Source organism: Eublepharis macularius, chromosome 14 (assembly GCF_028583425.1).
Source record: "Eublepharis macularius isolate TG4126 chromosome 14, MPM_Emac_v1.0, whole genome shotgun sequence".
Taxonomy (NCBI): Eukaryota; Metazoa; Chordata; class Lepidosauria; order Squamata; family Eublepharidae; genus Eublepharis; species Eublepharis macularius.
Genome location: NC_072803.1, coordinates 37148092 through 37161851, shown reverse-complemented (window position 1 = coordinate 37161851; position 13760 = coordinate 37148092). Strand labels below are relative to the sequence as shown.

Below are 13760 nucleotides of genomic sequence, written 5' to 3'. Positions count from 1 at the left end.
CGACGGGGTTTAGCAAGCAATATTTCTATTTAACCCGTTTCGTGAGGCAAACTCACTTCATCATCAGGCATGAAGCAATTAGGACTGACTATGCTGTAACATGGAAGACATAAGAAACTTATTACAAATATGATTCAAACATGAACAAACATCTCTCTTCTCTTAATTAATGAAGTTGTACTCATATTTGTAATAAGTTTCTTACGTCTTCCATGTTACAGCACAGTCAGTCCTAATTGCTTCATGCCTGATGATGAAGTGAGTTTGCCTCACGAAACGGGTTAAATAGAAATATTGCTTGCTAAACCCCGTCGGCACCATAACGGGTTTATTTTCGGACTGTGAATCTTCATGAGAAGACACTCGGTTGGCTCTCCACCAAGCAGCGCTTTTCCACCTCGCAGGAACTTTGCACTTTACTCCTATATTTCGGACTGTGAATTGTTGATTGCATTTATTGTATTTTGTATATAATGTATGGATGCACCTTTTGTATTTTGAACACCTATTTATGTATTTATTAAGTTATTTCACTGATACTGCATTTTTGCATTGCACTTTGGCACTTTTATAAATTAAAACTAAAAATTATAATTCTGGTGGGTTTTGTAGTTTTGACCTTTGGTCCACCGGATTTGCCCCCCTCTTTTGGTATTTTAATATTGGAGGCATGTGGAATGAAGGAGAAAAGCCGCCAGTGTTCAGTGAGTGGGCCATCCCTTTAAGGATGTGTGGACACGTACAATGTTATAGATGCCTTCTATGATCTAAATAGAGGACCGCCTTTATAAAGGGGAACACACCTTTCCGTTGGTGCTTAAGCAGTGGGTTTTTAAATGCCTTGTTTCACTTATGCAAGCAATTGTGTGCCACAGGTTAAAAAACAGTAGTGGATCTGGGGCAAGGAGACATGGCCCTCAGAACTGAAGACATTTATGAAATTATATTATTTTCTTCTTTTATACCCTACTTTTCACCCCAATTTGAAACCAGTGTGAAACCAGCAGAGTGGGGAATCAAACTAGACTGGGTCTCCCAAATCTTAGTCTGATGCTCTAACCGCTATACTTCACTGGCTCTTAACAGGTAGCTAGACCAAATTTGGAAGCAAGGGCAGATTCTAGTTGTATAGGCTGTCACTTGTGGGGGACATAAAAGTTTTTTTTTTTAGTGTGGCAAATGCTTTAAAAAATCTTCAAAGAACTTTAAAAGATATAATGTACAAATTTGTTTCTCATCCAACATTTCCATGTAAAACAGATCTGGATTGGAACACTTTGGTTATTTCAGCACTTGTGTAGGGGTAAAAATGAAAGCTGATGCTCATGTTCCCATCTTGGTAAGGGTAGCTGGAAGCCTTGGCCAGAAATCTCTCAGGCCCAACATCTCTCATGTGGTGCCTTCTTCTCCGTGGAGAAGGAAATCATGTTGGAGCTGGCCCAGGACAAAACTGGAAAAGAATTTTGCAAGACTGATTGAAGCTTTGAGAATCCTGCCATTGCCCTGAGCTAGGTTACGCAAGACAAGCCTTGAACTGTGCAACCTTTCTTAGCAACTTAACTGATGCCCTCCAGAGAAGATAACTGATATATGGAAAATGAGATGAAGACTAAAATAAAATTCTTCCTCCTGTTATATGTACAGTGTTAACAAGATGCATTTAAATGCATCAGATTCTGGAACCACTGGAATATTTTTACAAGCATAAGCCAGAATCTTACCCTTTAGTAGATGGTTTCTGTTTCTGGTACAGAGGACAGTTATGAACTGAGACTCATCTGTCCCCCATCTGTTCTCCCCAGCTTCATACAGACACTAAACATCATAAAAGTACCAAAAAAAGCATTAGTTTTGAAAGAATATCATTTTGCTGTATCAAACTAAAGTTCCATCTAATTCAGCCTCTTCTTTCACACAGCAGTCAGTCAAATGCCCCAAACCTAACAAGACATGAAGGCAGCAGCACCTCATTTGTGAATATAGATTTACATCCCTTTTCCATACACTCACATTTCTTAAAGACCTGCAACACTTCCTGAATTGGTTGGCAATGGCTTGTTAGAAAAGTCTTACAACAGTGCCCTAATGCAGCACTTGAGGACACCATGAAATCTCCATACCTTGAAAAAAGTTACTGTTAACAGGCACTGGAGCTTACTTCGAGGTACAAAAGATAGGTAGGGGCTGCTAGAAAACTTAAACAACGGTGGGACAACTATTAAGTCATAAGGGATGACAGAGTCTTTGTTGACTAGGAAATTGTTCACTTTTGACTGGCAAAAAATGGTTTCCCTAAAGCCTCCCTCCAAGCCCAGATGGTATTTTTTCTGAAGAAGAGAGGAAAGGCAACATAGTCCATTTATCGGAAAATCTACAGACCTGGGCATCTTGCTGGGCAAGACCCTCATCAACATAGTGACTTTCATCTCTGTTGCCCTAGAAATGAAATTGGTTTGTTAGATTCAACCTAGTTCACATAATATAAAAACAGACAAATTTATATTTGAACTGGCAGCGAAACTTACATAAGAGGGGGAAAGCCCCACAGAAGTAGGGGAGGGCATATTCTTAGCAAAGAGGCCAAACCAATGAAGGGCAAGGGAGAAAGAAACATCTCCCGCTAACAACAACAACAACAACAGCAACCAATTTATATACCACCCTTTGGGACAATTTAACATCCACTCAGAGCAGTTCACAAAGTGTGTTATTATCCCCACAACAATCACCCTGTGAGGTGGGTAGGGCTGAGAGAGCTCCAGAGAGCTCTGACTAACCCAAGGTCACCCAGCTGGCTTCAAGCGCAGGAGTGGGGAATCAAACCTGGTTCTCCAGATTAGAGTCCCACTACTCTTAACCACTACACCAAACTGGCTCTCAAAACTGCTAGTTTTCTATGATACGATAAAACATCAACCTGATCTTTTCAGAGTTCATATGGGGGAAAAAAATCTTCACCATGGGAGAATGTGAGGAAATTCACCTTTTGATTTTTGAAATATCTTGGTAGTCACTGTAAGGGTTATTCCATCAGTTGAAGAAACTGCATTCAGATATCACAATAAACCAGTTTATAGAGTGTGGTTTGATTAAATTCCAGTTTGCTTTGGTGTCCAAATGCAACAAACTGTAGTTTGCTAATGTGCACAAATCTAGAATTCTTAATGATGTGTTTGTTAAAAGAAGCTGTTTGTTATTATTCTGAAATCCCAGTTTGTTCAATAGCTCTGCTCCTTGGATACAGAGTTGGCAGCACTGAGTAGGTTTAAAAAGTAACTGTTCTGGCACCATTTGTCTATATCTGATTCTTTCCCTGGACACACCCTCTTATCCGCTCTATCCACCCACAAACCTTTTCTCCACCCACACCCCTTCTTGCTAGTAATGACTCACCAAGCATAATTGTGCAGCTCTAGCTTCTCCAGAACGCAAATTTAAAACACACACACGTAACAGCAATTGCTCCACAACAATACTGAGACAGCCAAAAGTGGTCCACAACCCACTTACTGTCATACTTTCCTTCCCATATACTTTAGCTATTCCAGAAAATCATGGGCTGCTGGATGTACTTGTGCATGCATGTACATGCACAAAAACAACAAATACTTCTTCAAGCAGTCGTTACAAGCACAAAAGCAAGCCCATGTTATGTGACATCTTTGTGGGCAAGGGATGTAGGGTGCATTGTGGTTTAAAAATATTTTTCAAACTGCAAATAGAAATACCATTAACAACATATGGTATTTTTGCTGCAGCTGGAGAATGATCTATAACAAGGGTGTTTTGCGGGGGAGCTCACACAGCTGCTTGCGTCATTGCTCTGGAGTCACTCAGCAAGGAGTCATGCAGAAAGCACGGTGTGTGTTTGTGAGATGGGTTTGTCAAGAACCTATGGGAAACTAACAGGGTGGATGAAAGGAGATACACATTGGAAGAAGAATCAAAATGCTGAAAGTACTTTAGTCTGGGTATAGAAACTTAGCCACAAAACAGGATAAATAGTTTATGAGCCACAGCAGAACATTGCATATGCACAGGGCTTTTTTTCAGCAGGAACGCGGGGGAACGGAGTTTCGGAACCTCTTGAAAATGGTCACATAGCTGGTGGCCCCACCCCCTGAGCGGCATGGAGGGCAATCTAAACTCCCCTCTGTCTGGAGATCAGGGGGGCGGGGCCACCAGCTATGTGACCATTTTCTCCGAGGGCAACCCACTGAGTTCCACCATCTCTTTTCCCAGAAAAAAAGCCCTGCATATGCATATGGGTGTCACCTCAACAAGAAGGATGAACTGGAAGATGAGCAGAGGGGAAAGATATAGCATCTTTGGCTTATTTATTCTGCACAGCAGCTCTTCAACAACCTAGCCCTGATTACACCTCTCTCAATTCCCCTCTTTCCCATATCAAGCCCACGCAGGATCCAACCATTTGATCAAGTGATGCTCACAACAAAAAAGAGCTCCATCTTCATTTTTATCCCAGGAGTGTGTGACCCAATCGTTTATTTATATCCTGCCTTTCTCTCCAATTAGGACCCAATGCAGTTTACAACATTTTTGTCCCCCTCTTCTATTATGTCCTCACAACCACTCAGTGAGATAGGTTAGGTTGAGAGTGACTTGCCCAAGGTCACCCAGAGAGCTTTCATAGGAGAGTGGGGATTCAGACCTAGGCCTCCTAGATCCTCAGGTGACACTAAACACTACACAATGCTGGCTCTCATGAGTTTCTTCTCAAGATTTACAAGGTTTAATGTCAATTCAGAGGGGAAAGAAATAGGAAATGCAGCGAAATGGCTAAACAGAAAGGAAAGCTGAGTGTTGTAAGATAGATAAGGATGAAGCTGGAGTGACACTGACAGCCAGCTTTGCCAAAAGGGGCCTGAAGATCTCCAAAGAATCTTGGCTTCACTTTCTCCACACCTTTCATCCCCACAGCCAATAGTGTGCAGCCTACGAAGTGAGTCATTGCCAGCAGCTGAGAAATCCCAGGGTGCTCGGGATAGCATTTGCTTGGAGGCAGGAAAGGATGCAAGCAGCAAGTTACAACCAGGGTTTGTAACCGAACTGTGGGTTTGCTTTGCTACACACATCTAATAGACCAGTGTTTTTCAACCTTTTTTGTGCAAAGGCACACTTTTTTCATGTAAAAAATCACGAGGCACACCACCATTAGAAAATGTTAAAAAAATTTAACTCTGTGCCTATATTGACTATATATAAAGTAATTCTCTTGAATAGGAATCAAATAAACACAAAGAAATTATTTTATAATTACTTTATTATGAAATAATAATACTTTATTTTATAATTGTTCATATTTCTGTTTACTTATTATCAAAATGAACACAAAAGAAATCAAATAAACACGAAGAAATTTTCTGATTACTTATTCAGTGCGAAACCTGGGCCTGTTTGGCTGAACACAAAGATGATATTCTGGCAGGAATCGAAGAAAGACACACACGTAGCTCTTCGTCAACAGCTCTCAGTCTCTCTCTGTCTTTAGTTTTCATAGCAATCAGGCTTGAAAAGCTCATCTCACACAGATATGTAGTGGAAAATGGGAGCAATGTCAAAATAGCTTTGTTTGCCAGAACGGGGAACTCCTTGGCAGTATCCAACCAAAAACTGTCCAAAGGTAGATCAGCAAATCTTAGCTTGAAACCACGATTTTGTCTCAGTTCAGTTAGTTCCTCCTGCTCCTGTAAAGTCATGTCCTTTCCACCAACTGATGCTGAGCTATAGGGGTCCCTAACCCAGTCAAGGCATTCAGTGGAGACTGAAGAGAAATAAAATGACAACTTCTCCTCGAGAGTTTTTAAATGTTTAACTATTATCTCACACAGTGCAGCAGTGTGAACACCTTGCCATTGCTTGGTGAGTGTGAACATTTCAAGATTGCCACTTTCCACGTGTTGATGCCAGAGTTGCACCTTTGAACGGAATCCATTTAATTTATCTGTACTTGTAAGCAGGTTTTCATTTCGGCCTTGCATTCGTGTGTTCAGTTCATTCAGATGATGAAAAATATCTGCCAGGTATGCCAGCCTTGCACACCACTCATCACTTGCAAGCAGCTTTGCGTAATCTGACCTCTCATTTGTCAGAAACACTTTAACTTCCTCCCGCAGCTCATACACACAAACCAAGACCTTGCCACGCGACAACCACCGGACCTCCGTATGAAACAGCAAGGTTTTATGCTTCGCTCCCATCTCCTCACACAAAGCTGCAAACATGCGACTTTTCACGCGTCGTGACTTTACAAAGTTTACCATGCGCACAATATCATCCCACACAGGAACTAGGTCTGCTGGTAAAGTCTTGGCTACGAGGGTCTCACGGTGTAAAAAACAATGCGTAACAATCACTTCTGGATTTCTTTCCTTCACTCTGCTCACAAAGCCTTTGGTGCGCCCGACCATGGCTGCAGCTCCATCGGTGCAGACACTTGTGCAGTTTTCCCACTTAAGTCCTCCTTGTTCAAGGTATTCTGATGTGACCCGAAAAATTTCTTCTCCTGTTGTTTTTTCTGGCAATGCCTTGCAAAAAAAGAAGTTTTCTCTAATTGCATCACCATCCACAAAACGCACATTAGCCAAGAGTTGAGCATGTCCACTGATATCAGTAGACTCGTCAAGTTGCAATGCAAATTTCTCACTGATACGGATCTTTTCCAAAACCACACTTTCGATGTCTGCAGACATGTCATTAATACATCTGGAAATTGTGTTGTCTGAGAGAGGGACTTTGGCTATTTCCTTAGCTGCTTCAGGTCCGAGCATCTCCTCTACAGTAGCTTTGCAGACGGGAAGTATTAATTTCTCTGCCACAGTGTGCGACTTTTTTGACTTGGCTATAAGTTCAGCAACTTGATAGCTAGCTTTAAGAGCTCTTTCATTTACCTTTGTGGTTTTTCTCATGAAAGTTGCCTGTTTCTCCGTGTTTTCACGCAGGCGAACAAAAAAGTCCGCATTCTTGTTTTGAAGCGAAGAGTTTTCGTTTGGAGATGGCGTTTAAGTTTACTTGGGACCATAGCACTGTTAGATAGCTTTTCACCACACACCACGCACCGTGGAGTTGGTTTCTTTGCATCTCCGGTGAAAGTAAATCCAAATGAAATATAGCTTTCGCTATATTGCCTTGTGCCAGAGAATTTGCTTGAGCTAACCATCTTTGCTTTCTTTTGATCCCCACTCATACTTGGGCTCTCATCTTGCTCCGAATTTTGTTCAGAGTCCAGTTCTTTCCTTTTCAAAAACTTGTCCATCACTGCAGTATCTGCTCCTGTCTCACTGTCACTCAGTACTTACTGCGCTTGTCTCCTCCAGATAGCCGCTGTCCGTCACACTCAGCGCTCTTCTGCTCATGTCTCCTCCAGATCCATCAGTCAGCGCTCTTCTGCTCATGTCTCCTCCAGATCCATCACTCAGCGCTCTTCTGTGCTGCGTCCGCGATAATCCTCTAGAGTCCAGATCCATCGGCGATCTACTGCGATGTCTCCTCCTGTCTATTTGAATCTAACGATTGGTCTATTTGTGAGCCGAAGCCGCATGTTACGGATGAAATTGGAATTTTTCCCACGGCACACCAGACAATGTCTCACGGCACACTAGTGTGCCGCGGCACAGTGGTTGAAAAATGCTGTAATAGACCAACCAGGACTTGAGTTAAACCAGTTTGCTGAGATATGAATAGATCCAATGAAACACATATTAGAGCTATGTGTGCAAATCAAGGAACTCTCAACTAACCAACCAGCAATTACATCTCCTCTCCATGTCTGAAATCTTACATTTTAGAAGCCTAACACTATTAAAGCAGCACTGGCTTCAGGTTGATAGCTACATCTCTCTCAGGGCAAGCCCAACCATAGATGCAAATTAAGCAGTTATCTTCAGCATCGGACCTTAAGGGACACCAAACTAGTCTTCTCTAGTTTAGTTTGAGACAGCCAGGCATATGGCTGTCGCTGGGCAGTGCCCCTCCCCCCGTGAAGGGGGGGTTAAACCATCGCACCATGCGAACACGGAGGCATGTATGAACCACTATGCAGCATGAACTGTAATATTTAATGTTTTTAAATATATTATTTAATGTTTTTAAATGTTTTTAATGGTGTTTGTAGTTGTTATCCGCCCTGAGCCTGCGAAAGTGGGGAGGGCGGAATATAAATATAATAAATTAAATTAAATTAAAAACTTCTCTTTTGTGAAAAACTGGTAAACACCTTTTCAGGGCCAAAATTACTTACAGTTGACAGAGACACCAGAACTCTCCGAAACTTTGAAGAAGTGTCAGAGACAATGTCCTCCTCAAGTCGAGTTCCATACTCTGCAAAGATCCCAAAACACAGAATTATTGTTTTTTTTAAAAAAAGCGCATGGGAGTGCATACCACAACACAGCTGTGATGGTCCCCAACACAAAGCAAAGGAGCTGCCTCAGAAAGCTAATACTGGGTGCTATTAAGAGGAAATCAATTTGACTCCCAGGGCACAATCCATTGACTGAAATGGAGGCACACGGGAACCATTAGAAAACAAGCCAAAACCAAAACTTTATACGCACGATGTTTGTAGGTTTCATTAATCCGTCGGATTTCATCATTTGAACGAGAAGCCAAAATTTCTATGAGGCAGCCTTCATCAGTTCCAGCCCCCTGAGCAGATGCAAATATAACAGTATTACCACTAAGAAAGGGAGTGGTCTGAGACAAAGACAGGCAGGACTCAGAGGTAACAATACTAGGATTAATAAACAAACAAAAAATCAAGATGAAAAGGATCCCAGGAGGCCTTTTAAAAATAAAATAGCATTAATTCTGCTCAGAATAGTATTCTGCAGGTCGTTAATAACTTCCTGACACATTAATATAGTAAATTAACTTGGGAGCTGATACGGCTAAAAGGCAGTCTATAAATAAGCAGATAAATGAAATGATAATAAATATACTCTTTAATTGAGGTTGGAACATGGGCTGTATGTATTTACATATTTGCTAATTACAGATTTGCTAAAGAAATGCAGACTGTGGTATATGGTTCAGAACTAAATGTGATTCCAGTACTCATCCATGTAGAGAAAAACTTGCAAATGGACAGTTATTGATTGTACTAATCTCACACTGTGTAATCAGCCTCAAGACTCAGTGAGAAAGGCGGACTATAAATGACATAAATAAAAATATTAGATTGGATTCAGTGATGTATGTACAGAAAATGCCCTTAGTGCAGTTTTATTTGTACAAGTAGTAGTGTGCAGTAGCTGCAGCAACACGTGGTGCTTTAATATAATTTGTATGAAATACGAAGATGTATCTTGTGCTACGTCTTGAGCATGCACAAGAGACACTGGGGATATAATTGCTTTCACGTAGTGCAAACAGATGAGGCATTATTTTAGCACTTCTGCATGGTCTGGTGCACATGCAAAAATCTCCTGGGGAATCCAAACCAATGTTTCTATGTTTCTCAAATAAACTGAAGGAAAGATCAGAAGGTTTCTCCACACCTAGGCCGATTCCAGATGGCCCTCCCCATCCCAAAACGTCGTGTGTCATCGCGCGGAAAATGCGAAATATTGTGTTATCCGCGCAACGACGCGTGACGTTTCGGGATGGGGAGGGCCGTCTGGAATCGGCCCTAGTGTGCAATGTTTTCTTGAGTACTCTAGACAATGCTCTAGAACTTCTCATACAGTGGCTATTTTGTGCCCTGAAAACTCTGTTGGACATACAGTCCTAAATAGTCTTCTCTTACAGTGCCACCCCAAGTACACTTTCCAGGGAGTAAGCTCACTGGAATAGACTTAAGTAGGCTTCTAAGTAAATTTGTTTAATATTGCACTGGGTCCTTGCCATCTCAATCCTAATTGCTTTGAAAAGAGAACTCTGCCAGCAGAATGTGCACGTTATTTATTCTGCTCACATAGTCTGGGTGCAGAGTTCATATAGCCCTGGTTCCAGGCCACACTGTCCCCATGACAATTCTGTAGGAATTGGGGTGCACTGCACTAAATCCACTGTTTCTTTTAGTAATGCACTTGAAAACCTTCATAGCATTCTTCAGTTCCTGAACATCATACAGCGTGATGGAGGTCATCAATCCAACAATGGCCTTTTCGAAATTTCCACTCAATTCAGACTTCAAGTCAGCAATCAAATCCTGTTGAGTGAGAGTGACAGAGATGTTCTAGATCAGAAACACATCACACATAGAGCTAGTTGGAAGGATCCTTCCACAGCATGGCAACATTGACAGGAACGGACCCTTGTTACGGGAAACCAAGATTAATAATAACATGCTTATAATTCCACTTTGTTGTTTAATAGTAGGAAGATTGGATCATCACAACAACCTGCAAAGTCTTTAATGATACCCATGTTTCAAATGAGAATCTGAAGCCAAAGTTGAATGACTTGCCCAAAACCTTGCAGTAGTTCTACAGCTGATCAGATACTCAAATCCCGCTCCTTTGTCCAATATTCTGCTCAGCAAAGTCAATCTTGCAAATAAAATCCTCAAAATTAGTAGCTCACAAGCATTTGTACTAGTTTGCACGCCCACACACCTGTGTAAGTAACATGTAGCCTACATAGAAAAACATTTTTTCCTGACAAGTCTGGAAAAGATTCCTAATCCCCATGAATGGTCAGATTTGATGATTACCTCCCCCACCCCCAATTTAATACATCCCACTGTAAATATGATATATATGATATGATACGATAGCCCCGTGGCGCAGAGTGGTAAGCTGCAGTACTACAGTCCAAGCTCTGATCACGACCTGAGTTCGATCATGGCAGAAGCCAGGTTCAAGTAGCCGGCTCAAGGTTGACTCAGCCTTCTATCCTTCTGAGGTCAGCAAAATGACTACCCAGTTTCCTGGGGGTAAAGTGTAGATGACTGGGGAAGGTAACGGCAAACTACCCTGTAAAAAGTCTGCCAAGAAAACATCGTGATGCGATGTTCCCCATGGGTCAGTAATGACTCGTTGCTTGCACAGGGGACTACCTTTACCTTTACTTACTGTAAATAATGTCAGACATGTCCACAACTCCAGAACCACACACGGATATCTGTGTTCACCACACTTTTCTATACACAGGGAACAATGTTAGAACCCCTTAGCTAGCTGCCACTCGCAGCATGCCTCTGACGTAATTTTAGAGCGAGGCTTTAGTAGTTTTCGATTCACTGAATACAGAAATCAAACACTTTGATGCCACCTACTCGGCCAATGGAAGATTTGTAGGCTATTAAAATCTGCTGTCGTTGGGCCAAATCCCTCTTGGGCACGATGTCAATAATGGCATCTTCATCCGTGCCTGGGAGAAAAGGAAAAAAACAACTAATTTATTTGAAACTTAAGCAGCAAATGGGGGGAATGCAGATTTTCTTTCTGCTGGAAACCAACCACTGACAATAAAGCAGTTTAGATTGACAGTTCTGTATGGGAAGAGAACAGAGTTGGGATCTCCAAACATTTACAACAACTATAGGCAAATACTGTCCTCTGAGAAAGCTCTTCAGTTCCAGCCCCACCCTATAGGAAATATATTACTAGGCATTAAACAGATTCAAGTGTGGCCAGACTATTCCACAGTTTAAAATGCTCTTCTTCATTCAGCTGTCCAGTCCCTTAGCCGACAAACCAGCCTCATCATCCAGACTGATCTACTCTGCAAGCATCATTGTTTTGGTGGACCTTGGTTGCACCAATGTGTTCCATCAACAGAGAGAAGGAGCAAAGTCTGTGGATTAATCCACAAAGGGGCTTATGGATCAGTAGAAACAAATCCTGACCCAGCCATTCTGACCCGCAGTTTACAATATGCACTATACTCAAGCACACTGCGACTTTTAAAAAAATCTCCATGCTGAGTAACCAAGGCCTTCTGCCTCATAAAGTTTCTCGCGTCTTTTCATGCAGAACTAATGGCCTGCTCTGTTCAAGAATCAACAGCTTAAAGCAGAAGTATTAAAATTCCACAGCACTAAGAAAAGAATATGCAGGAGCCTTACGCTGAGGCGCAACAAGAATTAGTGAGACACAAAGAGAATGCTCACCCAGTCCCTTCATGGCCTTTCGAAGTTTCTGAGCATCCTCTTCAGCATTGAAGGAGTAAGAGCCTTTGATAGTTCCCCGGTTTCCAGCCTAAAGGCCACAGAACATTAGTTGGTAAATGGCATAACAAGCAGAAAGATAACAGAGATCCTGCATCTTGGCTTCTGGGCAAGCAGTTCCAAGAAATTCTCCACAGCAAATAGAGAACTGATATGGAAACAGGCTTAAGTGGAAGAGTGTCTTCCCGGCCATCCCAAAGGGTCAAGACAGTTTCTCGAACAAGCTACACGCAAGCAATTAGATGTGCAATCTCCATATTTGAACATGCTTGTTCAAAAGGTCCAGTGTGTGATGAATTTCACTGCTACCAAGCTCACTAATGTTTGCATTTTATCTAGTATGGGTGACTGCAGAGATACTACTTGTTTGTTGCCTTCAGATGACTTAGTTCTACTAGTTTCCCACCACTACATTGAAAGACCCCCTTGGCTCAGAGGAAAAGCAAATGCTTTGTACACAGAAGATGCTCACCACGACTAGAAAGCATAGGCAGCTTGACACATGACCACATAAATCTGCCTTATCATAAATTAGATTATCTATCTAATCTAGGTCAGTACTGACTACTAACTAGAGATGGGGACAAATCCAATTACAACCCAAAAAACCGCACGAACCAGGCTGGTTCGTGGTTCGCAAACCACGGTTCGTGGAAACTCCTTTCTACGAACTTCTATGAACTGATTACTGGTTCAGGTTCGTTTGGGTTGTATTGGGAAAGGGACAGTTTAAATGGGCATTTCTCCGAGGAAATGGCCATTTAAACTTTACCTGCAGCTTGCAAGTGGCAGGTCCCTTTAAACTATCAGCTGGCAGATGGCAGGGGGCCTCCCCCCATGCTGTCTGCCAGCTGATAGTTTAAAGGGACCTGCTGCTTGCAAGCGGCAGGGCCCTTTAAACAGCCCACAAACCCCAGCCCGAGCACCCCCACTTACCTTGATGATTCCTGTGGCCCACGGCCTCCTCCCCTTCCTCCTGTGAGGGACAGTAAGGCCATTTTTGGTGTCCTCCGCTCCTGTGCAGGCCCGCAGAGGGACGGAGGAGGCCAAAAACGGCCTTGCTGCCCCTCAAATGGCTGCATGGCGGCCGCCATGGCAGCCATTTGAGGGGCAAGAAGGCGGTTTTCGGCCTCCTCTGCCGCCCTGCGGGCCCGCAGAGGGACAGAGGAGGCCGAAAACGGCCTTCCTGCCCCTCACGGGAGGAGAGGGAGGATGCCGTGTGCCGCAGGGGAAGGTAAGTGTGGGGCTGGGGCTGGAGGGGAGGGGTTTGGGCAGTTTAAAGGGCCCTGCCACAGGCAGGTCCCTTTAAACTATCAGCTGGCAGGCGGTGAGGGGGGTATCCCCCTGCCGCCTGCCAGCTGATAGTTTAAAGGGACCTGCTGCTTGCAAGGCAGAAAAAGGGCCCTTTAAATGGTTAAATGTCACTTTCCCTGCTGCTGCTAAGCAGCCGGAAAGGGGTATTTAAACCCCACGATCCACGAACTGGTTCGTAACTGGCCCCAGTTCCATGGCAGTTCATGGTTCCTGGTTCGTGAAAATCCACGAACCTCATAGTTCGGTTTTTTTTTGGTTCGTGCCCATGTCTACTACTAACTGGCAGCAGCCCTCTAGAGTCTCTGGAAGAGGT

The 13760-nt window shown here is 42.9% G+C and overlaps 1 protein-coding gene across 1 annotated transcript in view; it reads right to left on the bottom strand.

Annotated features, from left to right (window-relative positions):
* The window catches only part of ANXA4 (annexin A4), a 28844-nt gene that overhangs the window by 6955 nt on the left and 8129 nt on the right, over positions 1 to 13760 (bottom strand). Inside the window, exons 3-9 of the mRNA XM_054997362.1 lie at positions 12077 to 12164; positions 11240 to 11334; positions 10058 to 10171; positions 8577 to 8667; positions 8261 to 8340; positions 2380 to 2436; positions 1722 to 1815 (exon numbers count right to left, since the gene is read on the bottom strand). Coding sequence (XP_054853337.1) covers positions 1722 to 1815; positions 2380 to 2436; positions 8261 to 8340; positions 8577 to 8667; positions 10058 to 10171; positions 11240 to 11334; positions 12077 to 12164 — 619 coding nt within the window. The remainder of the gene's footprint in view (positions 1 to 1721; positions 1816 to 2379; positions 2437 to 8260; positions 8341 to 8576; positions 8668 to 10057; positions 10172 to 11239; positions 11335 to 12076; positions 12165 to 13760) is intronic.